General features: G+C 37.0%; 2 protein-coding genes and 1 long non-coding RNA gene across 6 annotated transcripts in view; 2 read left to right on the top strand and 1 right to left on the bottom strand.

The window, feature by feature from the left end:
* Positions 1-665: 665 nt before the first annotated feature.
* Positions 666-2,875, bottom strand: LOC121882501 (5-hydroxytryptamine receptor 1B-like). The gene has a single exon (XM_042390806.1). The coding sequence runs from the start codon at positions 2,717-2,719 to the stop codon at positions 1,571-1,573; it is 1,149 nt and encodes a 382-aa protein (XP_042246740.1). The 5' UTR covers positions 2,720-2,875; the 3' UTR covers positions 666-1,570.
* A 3,809-nt stretch (positions 2,876-6,684) lies between these two features.
* LOC121882502 lies at positions 6,685-7,578 on the top strand. The gene is made up of 3 exons (XR_006092099.1): positions 6,685-6,774; positions 6,908-7,010; positions 7,301-7,578. It is a non-coding gene; the product is annotated as an uncharacterized LOC121882502 (long non-coding RNA).
* A 6,555-nt stretch (positions 7,579-14,133) lies between these two features.
* mei4 (meiosis-specific, MEI4 homolog (S. cerevisiae)) overlaps positions 14,134-19,942 on the top strand; it is a 63,358-nt gene continuing 57,549 nt past the window's right edge. The window contains exons 1-3 of one of the 4 annotated variants that reach the window (XM_042390781.1): positions 14,134-14,419; positions 14,551-14,616; positions 16,311-16,574. In XM_042390781.1, coding sequence (XP_042246715.1) covers positions 14,589-14,616; positions 16,311-16,574 — 292 coding nt within the window. In that variant the 5' untranslated portion in view covers positions 14,134-14,419; positions 14,551-14,588. Of the gene's footprint in view, positions 14,617-16,310; positions 16,575-19,942 lie in introns of all 4 variants that reach the window. The other 3 variants (XM_042390780.1, XM_042390779.1, XM_042390782.1) reach the window with 3 other exon arrangements.

Raw genomic sequence — 19,942 nt, 5'->3', positions numbered from 1 at the left:
AGTTAATTAATTTTTGGCCATAAAACTGTCAAATTTAAGAATTTTGACTCTTAAAAAAAAGCAGAATCTGCCTTAAAGAGTCACCATGTGTAATTTGTGTACTATAACTATAAATGTAAAGCTCTTATCAGGTTGTAAAAAAAAACACAAATGAAGACGCGTCTTCATATGCTCTCAATAGTAGCTACGACTCTGCACATGTTTGACACAATTACCATCAGCAATACTTTGTTTTTCTTACAGTTTTTGTATTTTTTTTTCTGTCAAGCTGCGAGCAAACAGATTAGGTTTTTCCAATTGGATTTCCTTTTTTTTCAGGTGTTTTCTTTTAAGGGATCAGCAACAGTGCAGCTTGACATTTAACATAGGTTTGTTGAGGGGAAAAGGGTGATTTTGATCAGAATACCATGACATTTTCCAGCGTTTAAAAAACTATTTATCACCTTCCACAACTTTTTGCAGGTGTGGAAGACATAAATGCCAAATAACATGAGTTTTCAGGTTTATAGAGACTGTAGGAACCCTGGAATATCAGCCCTGTGTGTCTAGATTGGGTGTAGATCTTTAGCCTGATATGAAATGGTACATCAAAGCTAATATTAACAATTAAGAATGTATCATCAACAAGAGGTCTGGTAGATAGAATCGGTTTTACAATACTGGCTCTTCATTCTGTCACTTATTTTACAGTACGATACTCATTCATCTGAGCGAAAATCCTCTTCAGCAAAATCAAGATAAAAATCACACTGATGCATACAGATTCATACATTTACACTCAGTTTGGAGCCTTGTTTAAAGTGAACATCAGTCACAGCAAGAAAAGAAAAGAAAAAAACATACACTGGCCACAAGAATGAACCAAATTTGTATCTTTTCTGCAAACTAAAATCATGCTTTTATCTCTATCTGGGCCAGGCACGTCTGAGAAACAAAACTAAACTTGTAGGCACCAGTATTTCCCCTTATTGAGTCAGGAAAATGAAACACAAATGTAATTTTTTGCCCTTGGGGCTCATGGTAGCTTAGTCCTAAGCTGTTTGTGCTTACAAGCCAACTGACGTTGACTGTCAAACTCATATGGCAAAGTGAGTCTGTAGGCCACAGTCCAGTGCAGCACATACAGGCGGGGCCCCTGCATCTGGGGCTATGGGCTTTCTCCAAGTCATTATTATAAGACTATTGACTGCAAACCAGGCACAGTGCTTCCACATCATCATCATCATCATCACACCCTCCGAGATTTCTCTTCTGCACTGACAACAGCAGGCTATTTCTCTCTAAAAATTCCAATGATTAAGAAATGGCTGTCATTCATTACACAGAGCCATGAGAATACAATGCAGACTGGATGGCAGGTCAATACATTTTCCACAGTCCTCTGTATCATCTATCAGCTCAAAGCTCATTCTGGAGCCACATTATCATAAACAATCTGGATATTGGCGTTGTAGCCCTCAGGGGAAACCTGGGGAGTGAAATATTTGTGGTGGGTTTGATTCAATTCTGGCATTATACAGATGACTAGAGATGGGATTTAATGGGGGTAATTGTGGCTGGTAATAATCGTTTATGCCCTGCAACATTTAAACCGTAGTAGTTTGTGGAAAGCCTGTTTGAAGTCCTCGTTGGACATGGTGTAAATGATGGGGTTGATTAAGGAGTTGAGGTAACCCAGCCAGGTGAAAATGTCAAATAACTCCGGGTGGAAGCAGGACTCGCAGACAGGCACTAGAAGAGTGTAAATGAAAAACGGGAGCCAGCATATGATGTAGGCTCCGAGGATTATTCCCAGAGTTTTGGTCGCCTTCCTCTCTCTGGCGGCGGAGATCCGCTTCTTCTCCAGCAGCGCGTCGGACACAGTGACTTTCACTTGGCTCAAGTTCGCGGACGAGGTAGTGTCACAGGAGGAGGTGTCGTTCGTCCCGTAGTTCAGGGAGGTTGTGGACGCCACCGAGCCGGGGGAGTTGGTGACCAGGTGCGCCGAGGTGAGTCTTTTCCCCGTCTTGTGAGACTGCTTCAGGATGCGCTTTCGGGCTTCCACGTAAATCCTCCCGTACAGGGCGATGAGAAGCAGCGTGGGGATGTAGAAAGCGCCGAAGGTGGAGTAGATAGTGTAGAAAATGTGATCCGTGTTCACGTTACAGGTCGTCACCTCCTCTGCCTTCACCTGGCGCCAGAAGAAAGGCGGCAGGGAGATGGAGATGGCGATTACCCAAGCGGTGGCGATCATCCCGGCTGCGCGCCCCGGCGTGCGCTTCTTGGAGTACTCCACCGCGTCCGTAATGGCCCAGTAGCGGTCCAGCGCAATTACGCACAGGTGGAGGATGGACGCGGTGCAACACGTTATATCCGAGCTCAGCCAGATATCGCACACCACCTGCCCTAATGTCCACGTTTGGCTCACAGTATACAGCGCGCTGATGGGCATCACCAAAATGGACACCAGCAGATCCGTGACAGCCAGAGAGGCGATCAGAAAGTTTGCCGGGGTGTGTAATTTTCGGGATTGGTAAATAGTGGCGATGACAAACGCGTTTGAGAGCGTCGTGGCGAAAGTTATGAGGGATAAAGTCACAGCTAGACCCGCCTGGAAAGCCAAGTTAGTGTCATTCGCCTCCGCTTTCGACGTGAAATTGACATGGGTGTCGTTGGTGGAGATGTTCAACAGCTCTCCGTAGATGACAGGCGTTGGTTTGACCTGACTGGCATTCTCCATCCCTCCACCTTCCCTCGTCAGATCCCCCTGTCATTGAGCTCAAAGGAAAGCCTGGAGATCACTCTGAAATCAGTCAAATATTCATCCATGACGCGCGTTTCTCCTTTTTTTTTTAAACCCAAAATAAAAGCGGCTCCATCTCCAACAGCAGTTATCCAGCAGTCAGACGACAGGTGTTTCCATGAAGACACATTTTTGCCTCCTCTTCTTCATCTTATTCACTTCATCTGCATTAAAAAAAAACTGTTTAATCAACTTAAATATCCATTAAAAAGAAATAAAACTGCGCGCAAAGTGGCCTCTCCATCATCCAACAAAGATTTTCAGTGTCACTGTTATCATCTTCCAAATCATTTCACAATCCAATGTTACAGTAAAAAATGATTTAATGTCTAAATTGTCAGTTTTTAATCCGCTCTTAGTGTATGTGTGTCTCTCCTCACAAGTTCAGAGCTGCTGAAGTCTGACTCCTGGTTTTATACTCTCTCTCTCTCTCTCTCTCTCTCTCTCTCTCTGTCTCTCTCTCTCTCTCTCTCTCTCTCTCTCTCTCTCTCTCTCTCTCTCTCTCTCGCTCTGTCCCTCTCTCTCTCTCCCTCTCTCTCCTCCCTCCTATAATACTCTCTCTCCCTCTTTCTGTCTCAGATGATAAGGGGACTCTTGATTTTTATAATTTTTTAAACAATTTTCCACCTTTTTTCAATGCTGCTCTCTGTTAAAGCCCAACACATACTGGATTAGATAAATAGATAGATAGATAGATAGATAGATAGATAGATAGATAGATAGATAGATAGATAGATAGATGTGTGTGTGAGTATGTGTGTGAGTGAAACTTAAATCCATAATATTAAACATTTTTAGGATCTTTTAAATTCATTTTTTATGAATTTGGGTCCAAATATGTGCTGATGTTTTACAGTGTAGAAATAAACGTGTCACTGCTCTCTGGTGGACAAACTATGAAATGGAAAAAATCGAGTTTTAAGTTCATTTTTGACCATCAGTTGGGAAAACCAGCTCAGGTCCATTATAGTAGCTGTTCCCGAGCTTTCATTCAGATCATGTGATCTTCATAAGCAGATGGAGTTTGTCCAGATGTCATGGAAGTTTGCACTTTAAGGACTTTGCATCCATGTTGGCGTGACTGAAAACTGAAACTGTTATCAAAATGGTTCTGTCCAGCGAGATTAATTTAATAATAACAGTTTATTGAAAGTTTACAACATATAGACACAACATATTTGACCCATCCCACTTGGGATGCAAGACACCACTATTTTACAAAACACGCAGCCTCCGATATTTCATATCCAAAGCATGTAGATAAAGGAAAAGAAGAGAAACACAAAGAAAATAAAAACAAAACAAAAATCCCAAATGAACTGTTCACTTAAAGAACTGTTACATATCTACAGATTATCTTGATAAAGGGCTTTTTTTCCTCTTCTCCCAGGTTTTCTCCAGATAACTGGCTAATTTGTTTCATATGTGAACAGCCAACTCAGTCTTTATGCATCATCCATATTTACAAAATCAATATCTATTTTTATCTTACCAAACAAAGCATTGCACAGTTCACAATAAAAAGGACAGTAGAAAACAAAATGGAACTCATTTTCTATATCATTTAGGCAGCACATTAGACAGATCTGCTTGTCTTCTTCTAGATTAACATACTGTCCAGTTTAAACAGTCAGAGGTAAAATACCAGATCTCAGCTGGGCAAATAGAGATCTTTGCTTTCTAGACAAAATTTTTACAACATAATTGTCCATACTATATTCACTTTTTATCATCGTAAAGATACACAGTTTCAGTTTAGTCCATATATCGTCAGCCCACTGCCCTTTGTTCTGAGCAGATTCTCTACACAAACAAATGTTGATCTTTTCATTATTAAAAAAAGCCTCACCAAACCAGAGTTGCAGAACAATGTGCACACATCTTTAAACCAAGAACCAATCACCTGTTTATCCCAGTTAAATATTTGTCTCGTCAACCTACTTTCTTCCATATCAAGTAACAGATTCCATAACTGAGCTGCACATATCTTCCAATGAGCATCTCATCTCATCATCTGCATACAGAAGAATACTTATCATTTCCCTCCCACACATCAGCCCACAATTTAAAGATTTAATTTATTTGGCCAAATCATTTATATAAGTTGCAAACATTGTGAGGGACAAAGGATCAACTTGTTTCACCTCTGATGAGGTTGGGGAGCAGTTTGTGTGACTCATTCAGTCTTACACACTATGGGCTCATTGTAGAGAGCTTTTAAAGCCCTTTTTCCATTGACCCCACACTTAATAAGTCTATAAGCTAAAAGGTCCCTATTGATCATATCAAAAGCCTTCTGATAGTCAATAAAACATGCATATGATGACTTGTTTTCACTAATTCCATTTGTTATAATTGTAGACAATACAAAGCTATGACTTACGAAACCCATCTTGCCCCTCCATGAGGAGCCTTTCTTTCTCTAAATACAACATGAGCCTCTCATTAAGTACAGTGGAATAAAGCTTGTCTACTGTGCTCATTAGGCTGATCCCTCTGTAATTTAATAGCACCCTCAGGTCCTCACTTTAGGATTTTGGTATTGGATTTATAATAGATTTAAGCCACATACAGTAGATGGTATTTTAACAGATTCAAAACATGTTTTAAATAATTTCCACAAAATATCAAATAATTTGGGTGATTTTAATATCTCATTTGGTTTTGCTTTATTGATAGCATTTGAACTTCATTATGAGTAAGACCCTTATTAAAGTCCTCATTTACACATTATTCTTCTTTTAATATTTGTCTCTCTATTACATTTTTCCTCATACATATATGTCTTAATAATGCTTATCATCAAAATTTAAAGTCTTGCTGGAGAGGAGACCTTTAAAGTCTCTCTCCTACCTATTAATTTCCTCAGACAACCCAATCACAGGACTGCCATCATGCCCCGTCTCTTGGGATTTGATGTTTAAATTTTCTTCAAGTTTAACACCTGTCTGCTTTAAAAACATCTTTTATAGAATCTGTGTCTTTTATCAAACCTGCACTGACTCTTCAAGGCTTCTAAGAATTTCTCCCTTCCCATATAATTACTTGAACAATTCAGAAACTTTTTTTCAGCTTTATGCATAGACTGCCATAATCCTTTTAACTCCTTGTTCCAATAAGGTTTCTTATAAAATAACTTCCATTTAGGATTATGGTTGTCTCCGGCTTTATTATCGCCTTCTATTTCTTCTTCATCAGAAGAACTGATCTTCAATCAGTTTGCAAAAGCTACCATACCAGTTATCTAGATTTTCTTGCTCTCTAAAACAAAATTGTAAATCATTCTTCAATTTCAAAAAAGCTGATTGTTGTAAACCAGAAGATAAGAAGTTAGCTGGTAAAGTCCTGCTGACTATCTTTTTTGTGGGGGAAACTAGGTGAATCTCTTGAGGAGCTGCATAATAATGAACCTCAGTCTTTATTTAAAAAATGAACAGCAGTAAAGAATGATCTGGAATTCTACATCTTTCTCTTAGATCCATACAGTTTGCAAATTTAATGAATTGATTTGGGGGTAATACTTCTAAGGAGTCACAAGTTTGTAAGCAGTCATATGGTACAAGTATATAACCACAATATCAAAATCAATATCAACCGCAGCTTTACCCTCGTCAGATACAGATGAATAATTGTTATTCAAAGGGCATACGCTTCACATAACTTTGATTCTTTTAAAAATTTAATCATTGATTCCCCATGCTTGTTTACAGAATCATCCAAGCAGGCTCTGGGGAGCATCTCATCCACTTCTTTTAAATAATCATCAAAAGCACTTATCCTGCTGTTCAAATCTCCACAGACGAAAATTGCCTCAATTCCTGAACATAAATAAATTGGACTCAAAATATGATTAAAGAAGACTGAGGCATCCTTTCCCCATACTGATGTTTCAGGTAGCCGGTGAAAACAACAAACCTATATCCTGATTTTACACGATGCGCCCATTCCCTGCTACAACAAAGTCTTTCCCCAAAGGCATCTCCTTTAAGATGGTGAGAATGTTAAAATCCAATAGTCTCTCCGATGTGAATTTTCCAAGCAAGTATACACCTTGTTATATCGATCACCATCCTTATGTTTCTGCTTCTTTCTCAATAACGCAACTTTATCTTGGACTTTGGCCAGCTGGATCCTGACCGGGCCTGGTCCACAATCTCTTGGCTTCAGCCTCTCCACTGCAGCCAAGTTCTACACGGGGTTACATTGCAGCCCCTCCAACAACAGCCCTGTATGTATATTTAACAGTTATGGATGATATGTATACATGTTATTGCACATTTTATATTTTAAACTTATATAAATATTTATAATTTGTAGGTACTTTGAGTATTATAGTGTTACAGGGTTATTACCCATTATCAATCATAATGAATCAATATCAACATATCTGTGAAAATACCACATATCTACATATCAAAAATATATCAACATCTCCAAAAATTTACTACAAATCTCTCTCTAACTTCCCTTAAACTTTCCTTCCTCTTTCTCTCTTTTTCTCTCTGTCTTTTCTCTCAGAAAGCATCTTAATATCTCTCTCTCTGTCTGAAGTACTTTCATACAGGTCCACTGCAGGGTCATAATGCCCGAGGGATTTGTCCACAGAGAGGCTAACAGGCTAACTGGGTCCATTATTTTGGACACAGATTGATGAATGAAGTCTTTTGAGTGGAGCAGCTTCAGCACCACAGACAGCTCCCTGACCTGCAGAGTTGAAGAGCCTGCAGCTCTGAAACTCAAGCTTTTAATGTTTTTATTATCTGATGACAGAGAAATAAAGTGGAACCAGAACTCCAGAGTTATGTTCAAAATCACACTAACATTTGCAAGGATAGGAAATTGGGAAAAATCCAGCCCTTACTGAACAATATGTCGTTGTTTATTTATTATTTTCCTGAAGTCCTTCACCCACTCAGTAGATCTCCTTCAGGGTCACAGGGGTTTGGAAACCTTTCCCAGCATTCCTTTTGTTTCTCAATGCAAATTAACAGTCTGAAGTGTAAATATTTGTCATTAAGGATGCTGTGATGCATGAGGCAGATGCGTCTATTTTGAAAGCAATTGAACCTGAAGGCTGATGAGCATTGAAAGCATGTTGGTGAACTCAATAAATACTAGTGCTGCTTCAAGTCATGGTGTGTTAAGTTGACATAAATTAAAGTCTCCTCAAGTCAGACAAGAGCAGTAACATCTGTAGTGACATCAGAGTCAAGTAGAGAGATATATATAATCACCTAAAATGTAAAGGTGAGTCTATGATTGGCTGTGCGAATGATTGTGTAGGTGGTTTCAGGCTGGCAGTTTTTTCACCAGGTGAAATTAAGTCAAGTCACGTTAAAACATTTTTATTTGTTTAGCCCAAATCAAAAATTACAAATTTGCCTCAAGGGGCTTTACAATCTGTACGGCATACAACGTCCTCTATACTTAGACCCCCGATAAGAATAAGAAAAACTCCCCAAAAAACACCTTTAATGGAGAAAAACGTCAGCAATAGATGTTGAAATAGACATAGAATTAGACCAAGATGGCAAAATTACAGAATGGAAAAACAGGATGACAAAATAATAGATAAACTGATAACATATATGAAGAATAACTAATGACTGACTCGTGTTGAGGCGAAGAGCAGAAGGGAACAGGAAATAGCACCGGGAGGGTTGTCAACATAAACTGCTGGAGCTAGTATGCCTAAGGGCTAGCTACATCACTCCAAAAAGTTGTAAATTACACATGTATTATCAAACATTTTACTGTTATTAACGTCTCTCACTGTTCTTCACTCACTGCAGTCAAACAGCATTGCTTCTTCCCTGCTGCTTGTATTATTCTGCCTCGCAGTTATAAACCCAGAATATAAATAAACAGTATTTTCTGAATGAGAGGTCAATCACACCCCCTCTCTAAAACTGGCTGGACTTTGACGCATGATTTCATGTCTTAAAATTCAATCAGAGTGAACTCTGTACAGAACAAAAAAGGGTCCATTCTCGCCCGTCTTACACACTGAAATGAATGGGAAGCAAAATTTGGCCTAACTGCACCACAACAGTTAAGCGAAAAAAGCGTACAACATCACCTCTGCCAAATCTCACTTGTCACCGTGGACTTGTCAATGCTCACAGGTTTCAGAGCCAGCTTGCTTGATAGCAAACATTTTGTAAATCAGCAACCTGAACTTTCTCCAACAATTTACATAACGTTGTGCCAAACAGCACCTTGTTTTGTCTGTATCTGTAATCCTAGAGGCAAGGGACATAGAAAAGTGAGATCTCAGAAAGTACAATAATAATCTTCTCTCCCACAGACCTTTATCCACTAAACTTACTGGCCCATCACTGCATTACTTTTGTGGTCAGTTTTTCAGCAAATCACAGCATTGCCGTTAAATTTTCATGACATTGTCAACTTTTGTCATGTCACTGGTCAGTCCTGCAGCACCTGAAATCCCACAATGCCTTGTGCAGAAATTTTCTCTTGATACATAGAGAATAAATAGGATAAATTTTGCATAGTGTCGTGCTGTGCTCAGTGGGTCTTTACTATGAGACTGGCCTCCTCCAGCTCCTGCAGTAGTAGTTTTATTTATCCATTTCCCTATGCTTAAAGCAACAAAATGCAACTTATGGTAAGTTACTTCAATTTGAGCATTAAGAAGCATTTAAATAGGATATACATTAAAATTTACTTTACTTTGGAGCATATTTCATATTAATATTTTAGGAAGACCTACATACCGTAGCTTTAAGACAGGAGTGTAGGTAAGAAATGTGTATTTTTGGTTTGCTTTTTTGTTTGATTAGGTATTTAACTTGGTTGGTTTGCTTTAGTTTTGTTATTTTACTGTTAGCCCACACTGAAATCAAAATGTCCCCCCAAAAAGTTCTGAGTAATAAAAACTTTGGGGGCTGAAAGCTGTTGGTGCTGGTGGTTCTTAGGAGCTCAAAAGTGGGGAGTCTTATTTTTATGCTGCAGCTAAACAGCTTTTCAAAAATACATATTAAAGTAGTTTTTCAGAAGAGATTTAAAAGCACTTACATAGCTAAATAACCTGAGATCGTCCTGCAAGTTATTCCAAAGCATTGACTGCAATAAGTTGTCACCCCTGGTAGTAAGTTATGATGAAACTACAGCCAGTAAAACTGCTACCAAGGACCTCTGGTTACAAACAGGTGTTAAGAGCTCACTATTATATGGCGGTGCAAGACTATGGATGGCTTTATAAGTTAACTAAACTAAGCTAAAAGTAAGTAGTTAGTGGAGGGCAGCTAAAACAGGAGTGATGTGTTCGTGTGTGTCTGGATTTGGTTTACGGCACCTGCATTGGCGCATTGCAGTGGTAAATGGTGTGTGCTGGTTTGGCTGAGACCAGAATTTAATGTGTAACAGTAATGGAGACAAAACTCTGGCATTTACAAGCTTTGCTACAATATGTCATCTTGTGAAAGGAGTGACCTAATGTTTCACTATTCTTTAGGCAAAACAAAACATAAATCATGAAACAACAAAAAAATAACAGTTAACTCAGGATTGAAGAGTAGCTGCACTTAATTAAACTTTGCATAAGTTTCGTAGTAACTGAATTCAAATTTCAACTTATTACTTTTGAGACAAAGGTACTTGAAAAATCAGATTTCTCTTCTTTAACCAACCACTATTCATTTTCAGAGTCTGTACTTGCATCAAGAATAATCATATTTCATACATAAATCATTTATCACCCTCACAGTTTCCACATTCCACATCATGTCCGTACTGTGCAGCTCTAGCGGACACTGTATCGATCATGAGCACAGAGCCGAGTCACAAAGTTTCCCATTTTCCAGTCCAGCTTGTGCTGACCTTCAGCTGTATGCCCGCAGGCTCCGTAGTGACTGAGGGAATCATATCACGGACACTGAAATGAGGTTCTCTGCGAGAGGGTCGTGACCCGGGAGGACCTCTGTTTCCAGCTGCTGCTCTTCTAAATGAAGAGGAGCTGCTCGGGTTGTTTCTGCAGAGACCTTGAGATATTTGTTTCTCAGAAGATATTTCTCTTGACAGAAGCTTTGCTGCAGTCCATCTTCATTCAATGTCAAGTTTATAGTTTGTAGAGGTGTACACTCTCACAGTACTCAGGATGCATATAAAACTGAACACAAAATCTGAAATTTTATCTAGGAAATCCTATTTGAAAATAAAAAAAATATATTAGATACTGTGTAGTAGAAGAATTGGACAACTGCAGGTGTACAGATACCAAACCGGGGAGAGTTTAATTATTTACATCATATTATTAATGTCAGTCTTTAACCTTGCCCCCTCTAAAAACATCAGTGGAGAAAGTATTAAGACCATTAAAAGTAAAAGTATCACTACTACAGGTTAAATAAACTCCATTACAAGTCAAAAGTCCTGCATTCAAGATTTTATTTTTATTCTATTTTAAATCTTTTTGTTGGATTTTCAACAGACAAAGCAGTTTGATTCAACAAGTACAATATGCAAAGTGTCTGTAGTGGATCAAGTAAAAGTACTGAAGTATTATCAGCAAAATGTAGTATGTAAAGTCCTGATTATGTAAAACACGGGCTTCCTTGATGGTGCATATACAGCATATACTGCAAATCTTACAAAGAAACTTCTTCTCAACTTCTCAGAGCTCCTTCCAGGAGTGTTGAAACAAGTTCATTTGGATTTAACTGACTGATTCTTTTCACTTAAAGGAAAACTCCACAGATTTTTCATCTCAGCGTGTGTTTCCAGGTGTGTAAAAAGTAGTATAAAGCCTTTTGTGTCTCCAGAGGGAGCTGTGTGAAATCTGATATATTGCTACTGACACATCCAAAAGAGCAGTCGGTGGTTGATTAACATTGCTGATAATGTAGGCGCCAGGTCTTGACAAGGAAGAAAAATGTGACTAATAAAAAAGAAAATATCTCTGGTTCTGCTACATCAATTTTGATCCTTTTTTAAAAAACAAACCGTCCATCATGAGTCCAGAAATGTTGTCGGAGCGCAATGCTAAATCTGTGGCGTAGTCTTTTTTTAAAAAAGTAGGTTTTTAGTAGAGCTGCAAAGATTAGTAGCTTAATCACTTAGTTGATCAACAAACATCATTCTGAGTCATTTTTAAAGAAACAAATGTCCAAATTCTCTGATACCAACTTCCTAAATGCGAATATAATCTAGTGTATTTTGTCTTCTATGACAGTAAACTGAATATCTTTGAGTTATGGTCTGTTGATCGGGACAAAACAAGATATTTAAGGACGTCATCTTGGGCTTTGGGAAACAGTGATGGACATTTTTCACAATTTTTTGACATTTTATAGACCAAATGACTAATGGAGAAAATAATCCACAGATTAACTGATAATGAAAATATTTTTTATATGAAAAATCTGTCACAACCTGGCTCATGGCTGGACAAAGGAGGGGAGACAACACGTGAGTTATAACGAAAAATAGATTTATTGTAAATAACTAAAAGATAAATGAAACTTAACACAACCAAAATGACAAATGACTTGACTGCCTCCAGCTTCTGTATAATCTGGGCAGTCCAGGTGAGCTGAATCTTCCTGACGACCCAACTCCCCCCACCAGGCTCCTGCAGGTAGAGGACTAAGAGTCTGTTCAGAGAGGGTCGTCTCAAATCTTAATCTGCAAATTGTAAAATAAATGTAGCGGAGTAAAAAGAAATAATAAAACTGAGTAGAGGTAAAAATTAGTATAAAAAGTAAAAGTACCTCCATGATGTACTTAAGCACAGAACTTGAGTAAATGTTACTTTTCACCATAGTCTGAAAGCACATTAACTTGCAGGATCTCCAAACACATTTGGGATATGAATTCAGGAAAATAACATGCCAATATGGCCTGCAGTCCTAATAAAAAATAAATAAGTAAAAATAAATAAAACACAGCAAGTTGCCTTAGTTGAGATTCAGCATAGGGCTGCATGTTGCTGCAGATAATGAGACGGTGATTTTGTCAGGCTTGTTGAAACCGTCTGACATGTTTCGACAACAACGCTCTTTATATATTGAGGACTCTAGAAAATGTCATTCGGGTAACTTTCAAAAGGTTAACAATCGCTGTATGCAAATGTTGACAATTTCCAGTGAATTGACTACCATTAGAGGGGGAAAAACACTTTTTTTCTCTGCCTGTCAGCTGGAGCCTTCCTAACTATACGATTCTAATATTTTGATGATGTTTTGAGGTGCTGTGTTTATTTTCTCTGGTGTCATGCTGATTAAAGTCTGTTTTCTCTTATTTGTGAGCTGCTGTTTATTCCTCCCAGTCACGTCAGGCCTATGTATCTCATGATACCTTCATTTTGTACAATATATGAGATTTTTTGCACTGATTATATTGAAATCACAGCTCTGTTTTTCAATATGAAAGTATGGATGTAGCTGTGAGGATTCAAAGGAGTCAAAGGTTTTATTTGTCATGAACACAAGCAAAATGTGTAGTGAGATGCAGTGTGGCATACTTATTAAAGTGTGTGCTAAAAGACTAGTGTAAAAAAAATAAGAATTAGAAAAAAGAAATGTAAAAGGTTACAAAATTAATTGAATTTAGGGGTTATCTATAACAATACAAAAAAAACAATTATCTTTAATTTCACAGTTTTTAGGACAAAAAAATACAATAAAATCAACTAGAATTATGTTTTTGGCACCGACCATTGTGTAAGGATGTAAAACTTACAGAAAGTGGTGGAACAAATATTCACATCCTTTACTTCAGTAAAAGTAGCAATACGGCAATGTAAAAATAGTCCATTACGAGTAAAAGTCCTGCATGACAAAAGTAGTGGTTTGGTCCCTCTGACTGATATATTATTATATATGACATCATTAGATTATTAATAGTGAAGCATCAGTGTTAGAGCAGCATGTTACTGTTGTAGCTCCTGGATGTGGAGCTAGTTTCAACTTCTTTATATACAGTTAGATAGAAATGAAAGCATGTGAGAAGTTTAGAGGGGAAAAAAATCACTATTTGCTCAAAGGCCAAAAAAGCTTGTTATATTATCCATTGTGTCAAATCTGCATCTGAAAAGTAACTAAAGCTGTCAAATAAATGTAGTGGAGTAGAAAGTACAAAATTTATTTTTTGAAATGTAGTGGAGTGAAAGTATAAAGTAGCATAAAGTAAGTAACTAAAAATTGAATTTAAGTGCAGTACTTGAGTAAATGTACTCAGTTACTTTCCACTACTACTAAAAATTGTTGAGAAAATTGAGTTTTGAATCCATTTCACATTCGTAAAAAAACTCTTCTCAAACTGGAACAGAAAACATGATATTTGCCTCCCTTTAAAGAATATTTCTCCAACTTTGCAGCTGATTTTCTCAGCCAAACAAACCTCGCAGCTTATTATAGATCCTCTATTAATAATGACCCAATTTTACAAATATTGTGTTGAGCTAAGCTGTATAAAAGCTGTACTAAAACTTTTTCAGGTTTTTCTCGGTTCAGTCAAAAGAGCAAGAAGATATTACACTTCAGGCTGTACGTTTTAACCACAAAAAACGTTTCATTACTTGAGAAACTGGTTTACAAGTAAAACTATTGATTAAAAGCTGTTTTGTGCAGCGGGCAAAATGGGCAGAAAAGTCTTTAAAGGATGGAAAATAAGTCCGTAAGTGTCGTAAGTGTCATTAAAAAAGCAGCTGGGTTTATGAAAAATCATTAAAAAAAGAGAAAAAAGTAGGCTACAGGCAGGACTGGGGCGACAAGCTAAAGGTAAAATTAGCATCTTTGACGTTTCAGTTGTTTAATGCTGAGCTGAGGACAACAGGTGTCCAACAATGGAGAGCGATGAAAGCCAATTAAAAGGTAATTAATTTGGTTCAGAGTTAATGTTAACTGTCAAAGTGGCAATACTGTTTAACCTGTTTGATTAAGAGTCAATGAATGAACTGTAAGAATCAGTTGTGTTGCTTTTAGGTAAGTTATCTTTATTAAGCTAACTTAGCTATGTAGCACTGTACCTTTAGCTAGCTGCAGTTTGCTATTGTTTAATATTTAAAGCATTAAGTTATTGTTTTTACAGCAGCTCTATTTACCAGCTGTTGTTTTTGGACAAATATTGATTCAGGCTGCCAGATTATGTTAGTTATACATAAAAAGAAAATGAAAACTGAAGTTAACTTTAGTTTTTGTTTGCATCTGTAATGGGGGGCAAGCAAAGAGCAAAATATCTGACATGAATTAAATAGTATTTGTATCAATACAAAATTGAGCATTAAAGCTGCATACAGTCATCAACATTTTCACCAGTTTCTGACATTTTATGGACCAAACAACTAATCGATTAATCGTGAAAATTCACAGATTAATTGATAATGAAAATAATCCTTAGTTGCAGCGCTAGACAGTAATATGCTAAACAGTACAGCTTCATAGTTTTTAAATATGAAACATTGCTTGTTATAATTTGGCTCAACTATGATAACTAAGCATCACTGCTTCATTAAAAAATATTTATAGTTTTCTTTAAAAAAAAGTTACTTAACCCTATCTTAATCTACTAATGGTTAAATCAGTTTTCTTCTCCACTTGTGAGATTTTACAGAATAATTCATAATAATTAGCGTCAGACTAATAAAGTGTTTTAAATAAAATAAAAAAAGATAATATATGAATCTTCCATAGACTGTAAGTAATTTACCAAAACTGGAGTGATGAGTCATTTACAGTATGTTGTGACCTAATGGATTTTGATCCCTTTTCAAATAAAAAACTGATCATGATAAGTCCAACTCCATGTCTGCTCCAAGTCCATGTTGTTAGAGTGCAATGCTGAATCAGTGGAGTACTCTTTTTAAAAATCAGCCTAGGATTTACGTAGAGCTGCAACGATTAGTCGATTAATCGATAAGCCAATCAACAGAAAATTAATTGACAACTATTTTGATAATTGTTTTAAGTCATTTTCAAAGAAAAATAGTCAAGAAAATAATCAACAGATTCATCGATAATGAAAATCCTTAAAAAAATCTTAATCTGCAAGGCGTCAAATAAATGTAGTGGAGTGAAAAGTATAATGTTCCCTACTGAGTAGAAGTAAAAAGTAGCATAAAATGGAAATACTCAAGTAAAGTACAAGTGTCCCAATAATGTATCAATGACTTTAAAGCATCTTTAAAAGGCAACCAAAACAACTGAATTCCTCTATAAAGTCTAATTTTAAAATAAGAATCACCCAAATCTGACACGGATGACAGCTTGCAACGCTAAATACACAAAGTATGATCATGGATAAAAGTTTTTATGATTTGTGAGGAACTTTCTGTAAAGATTTGAATCTAAACTAAAATCTAATCTTCTTTTAAACTCTTATTCATTGTATCAAATGATAAAAGTGACAGTTAAAAGCTCTGGGCTGTATGGATGAGGAACAGATTGGTTAATATAATACTCATGAGCAATTATTCACACTCATTAACGGTACATGTGCTTCTTCACTGTCACTGTGAAATTATTGTCGGTTAACTTCCTAAAAATCCGCCCTCTTCTCTCTGCTTCAGGACCATTGGAGTGGTTTTTCATGAAAGCCAAAGTCGCTCTGGCGGTGGCTGTAATAAAGAGCAAGCCTCCGGGTATGAGTGGCAGACAGTACGCCGAGGCTTTAGCTTCCAAGCTGCGGCGCCAGGATGAAAGCTGGAAGAATAAAGCGCAGGGGCTGCAGCAGGAGGTGCTGAGGCTGCGACAGGAGATGCTGATCACCAGGGTGACGTCAACCACGAAGAGCACCACAGAGGCGGCAGGTAGACCTTTCTGCATGTACATAGGTGAATAAAAATAAGTTGAACGTTAGTCATATAAGGAGAACGATGGGAACAGCAACTTCTGTCACCGTGTTCACTCATTGGTAACTTTATTAGGTACACATACACAATCAAATATAATCCAACACAGCAACTCCACCATAAGTTCAGACAGATTACTAGAAACGCCTCTCAATACGATGCAATCCAGACCTCACAAATAAACATAATTGATGAAATATTGTAAACTTACTTAGTTAAACTTTGGTCTGGAAAAAAGCTTGTATATTAACTGTGAATTTAATATATTTTATCAGACATATGTACTCTCAAAATCAAGACTGAACATCCAGCCCAGTACCTCGATTAATCAATTAATCGTTGCAGCTCTATAGAAGACTAAAGAAACCAGAAAATATTCACATTTAAGAAGCTGGAACAAGAGAAATTCAGCTGTTTTTCCTTTAAAAAAAGACTCAAAATGATTCATTCATTATCAAAATAGTTGGTGATTAATTTCCTGTTAGTGAACATTAAAAGTTTAGTAAAGTTGCAGATTATGGCAGAGCTGTTGTACAGGATGCATCTAACTGTACAGGTGTATATTATAAAGTATAATAAAGTGGCCCCTAAGTGTAGAGTTTGACTTGTTTAGTATAACTGTTGTATTTATCATAAAGGTGATGTTGTCCTCAAAAAGTTTGACCCTTGAAAAGTCAAAGTTTCAGAATAATTCATACAGTGAGTTGCAGAGGAGCTGCTGAAAGGTGAGCTTGTGTCAGAACAAGTCCAGACAGTTTGTGAAGATACACAAACGCAGAGTGTCTTTTTTGCTGATGCCTTTAGTCTGAGGAGAGGATGTCTCAAGGATGAATCCTCACCTAACATACTGTACAGTTGCTAATGACAACATAATGCTTATGAATGTTGATCTGCCAGTTTTATAGCTGAATGTGTTTGCCTTTTTATCTGATCATGGTGTATTGTAGAGCAGGTCAGACCAGAGGTTTTCAAACTGTGTGGTGAGACAGGGGAGTTGAATGGAGGGGGATCCAAAGCAAGGAAAAGTTGCCCATGGTCTTAAATGGAAACAACACTCAAGATGTCAAATGTTTAAATAAAATCTTAAAATATATAAAATATTCAATTGTTAAAGTGCAACATGAGGCCTGATACCTTCTTCCTCTAAACATGGTGGTGAATGAAACAGCAGTCTGCGTCAACATCATCAGAACTTGTTGATCACTTACAAACATAAACACACATCTCGTCCTGCAGCTTGTTGAACGAGCCATGAAATAAACATTCACTGGGAAAAAAAGTGCACCGCTGACCTTATACTGCTAATTAGATTCTCAGCTGCGGCACATTTAACAGCATGTAAACATACCTGAAAATGTCACTTTGGACTTGTTACATGCTGGTTTCATACTCTTTAAACTCCCTATCAGTGACTCACTGTCTGTCCATGACTTTTAGCTACGGCAGTTTGTTTACTTTGTCTCCAATGAGACATTAAATTTTGCAATTAATCCACATGGGTGCCAAACCGTGGGGGTCGATCCATACGGATCACAGATCAACTACGGTCCATTACACCACTAGTTCCGTTGTGTGAGCACAATCGTTATATAAACATTAATTTGTCCCACTGTCAGTTAAATTTATTAATGGGCAGCTCCTGGAGGACAGACATAAAGGAAGGCAGCAACATGACTACAGGGTTTCACTGATAGTGTGTCTGTTTGTAAGCGTGTAAAGCAGAGGTGAAACAATCAGTTGATTCATTGATTAGTTGCCAAATATGGAATTAACGTGCAACTATTTTGATAATAGAATAATCATTCTGAATTGTTTTTTAATTTAAATGTCCAAACTCTGATTCCAGCTTCTCAAATGTGAATATTTTGTACTTTCTATCACAAATAAATGTCTTAGAAATGGTAGACAAAAGTCGTTCCTTATAACTCTGGATCTTGCCAGAGAATCATTACGTTTTTAAGTTTTCTTCAGTGTCAAAGTAATCCAGTGATAGTTGTCTGTACATCCATGGCTACAAACAGGAATAGATAATTCGGCATACTTTTAATGGAGACAATTTGACAAAAATGTACAACAAATGTAAATTAAAACAACAATTCAAGTTCAAATTTGTAGCCCACAGATAGCTCACCATTGTCTTAGTTTTGTGTGAGCAGGGTCAAACCTTGATAACCCCTCCCCCCGACTGATAATAAAGAATAATGTAAAGAATATTTAATGGATTTCTTATTACACAAAAACAATATTAACAATATGTAAATTTAATTCAATTGGCTCTCAGAAAGTAAGTGTTTATCTTTCTCACGCTCAGTGAGTTACTTGCTGGTTTAAACTTTAAACATGTTATTAGTTATTTGTAAGGAGTAGGTGGCACTATTTCCTAGTACTGGATATGTCATTTTGACAAAACACTGTATAAAAACACACACACACACACACAAGGAGTTGTAAATAATGTTGCCTTTATGACAGCATTTGCTCCAAGAAAAACCTAAATTCAGAAGCTCAAGGACTGAGGAGCGACATTTAAGAGTACAGACTGTGTAAATGATGACCAACGTCCACCTGCTCTTAGAATTATGAGTTGGTGTCTGTATAATTTCTATTTTAGAAGCCTGTGATTCCTTAAAGAGGGAACAATACATCTTTACCTACACATATACTTGTCTGAAAAACTTTTGTTCTGACTTTTACTTAAATGCATATTTGTGTGAAAATACAGGAAAAGCGTATCTGTTTCACCTTATTGATGCATCTCTTCTCTGGATTTGGCTTTATTGTTTTGTAGGGTTGCAACTAACGATTATTTTCATTATCAATTAATCTGTTGATTATTTTCTTGATTAATCAATTAGTTGTTTGGTTTGTAAAATGTCTGAAAATGGTTTAAAATGTTAATCACTGTTTCCCAAAGTCCAAGATGACGTCCTCAAATGTTTTGTTTTGTCATGAGCAACAGTCTGCAACCCAAAGATACTCAGTTTACTGTCATAGACGACTAAAGAAACCAGAAAACATTCACATGTGAGAAGCTGGAATCAGAGAACTTCTACAGACTACAAATGATTACTCGATCATTAAAATAGCTGATGATTAATTCAGTAGTTTGCAGCCAATCGATGAATTGACTAATCTTCACAGCGCTACTGTTTTTCTTTATATTTCTTCAGCAGTAATGTGGCATCATTGCAATTCAGTGCAATTTATTTGTAAAAATAGATAAATAAAGATTAATCGATAGTTTCAGCCCCAGTGGTCCTAATGTTTAGATGTTTAGGATTTTGTGTGTTAAGAAAAATATAATTCTCAATAGTAAAAGCAGAATGGGGCAGCAGCAGAGACTAAAACAT

Source organism: Thunnus maccoyii, chromosome 17 (genome assembly GCF_910596095.1).
Source record: "Thunnus maccoyii chromosome 17, fThuMac1.1, whole genome shotgun sequence".
Taxonomy (NCBI): domain Eukaryota; kingdom Metazoa; phylum Chordata; class Actinopteri; order Scombriformes; family Scombridae; genus Thunnus; species Thunnus maccoyii.
This window is presented reverse-complemented; position numbering and strand designations above follow the sequence as displayed.

Bases quoted from the DNA above. Each gene is read 5' to 3' on its own strand.
- LOC121882501 (XM_042390806.1), bottom strand. From the start codon at position 2,719: ATGGAGAATGCCAGTCAGGTCAAACCAACGCCTGTCATCTACGGAGAG.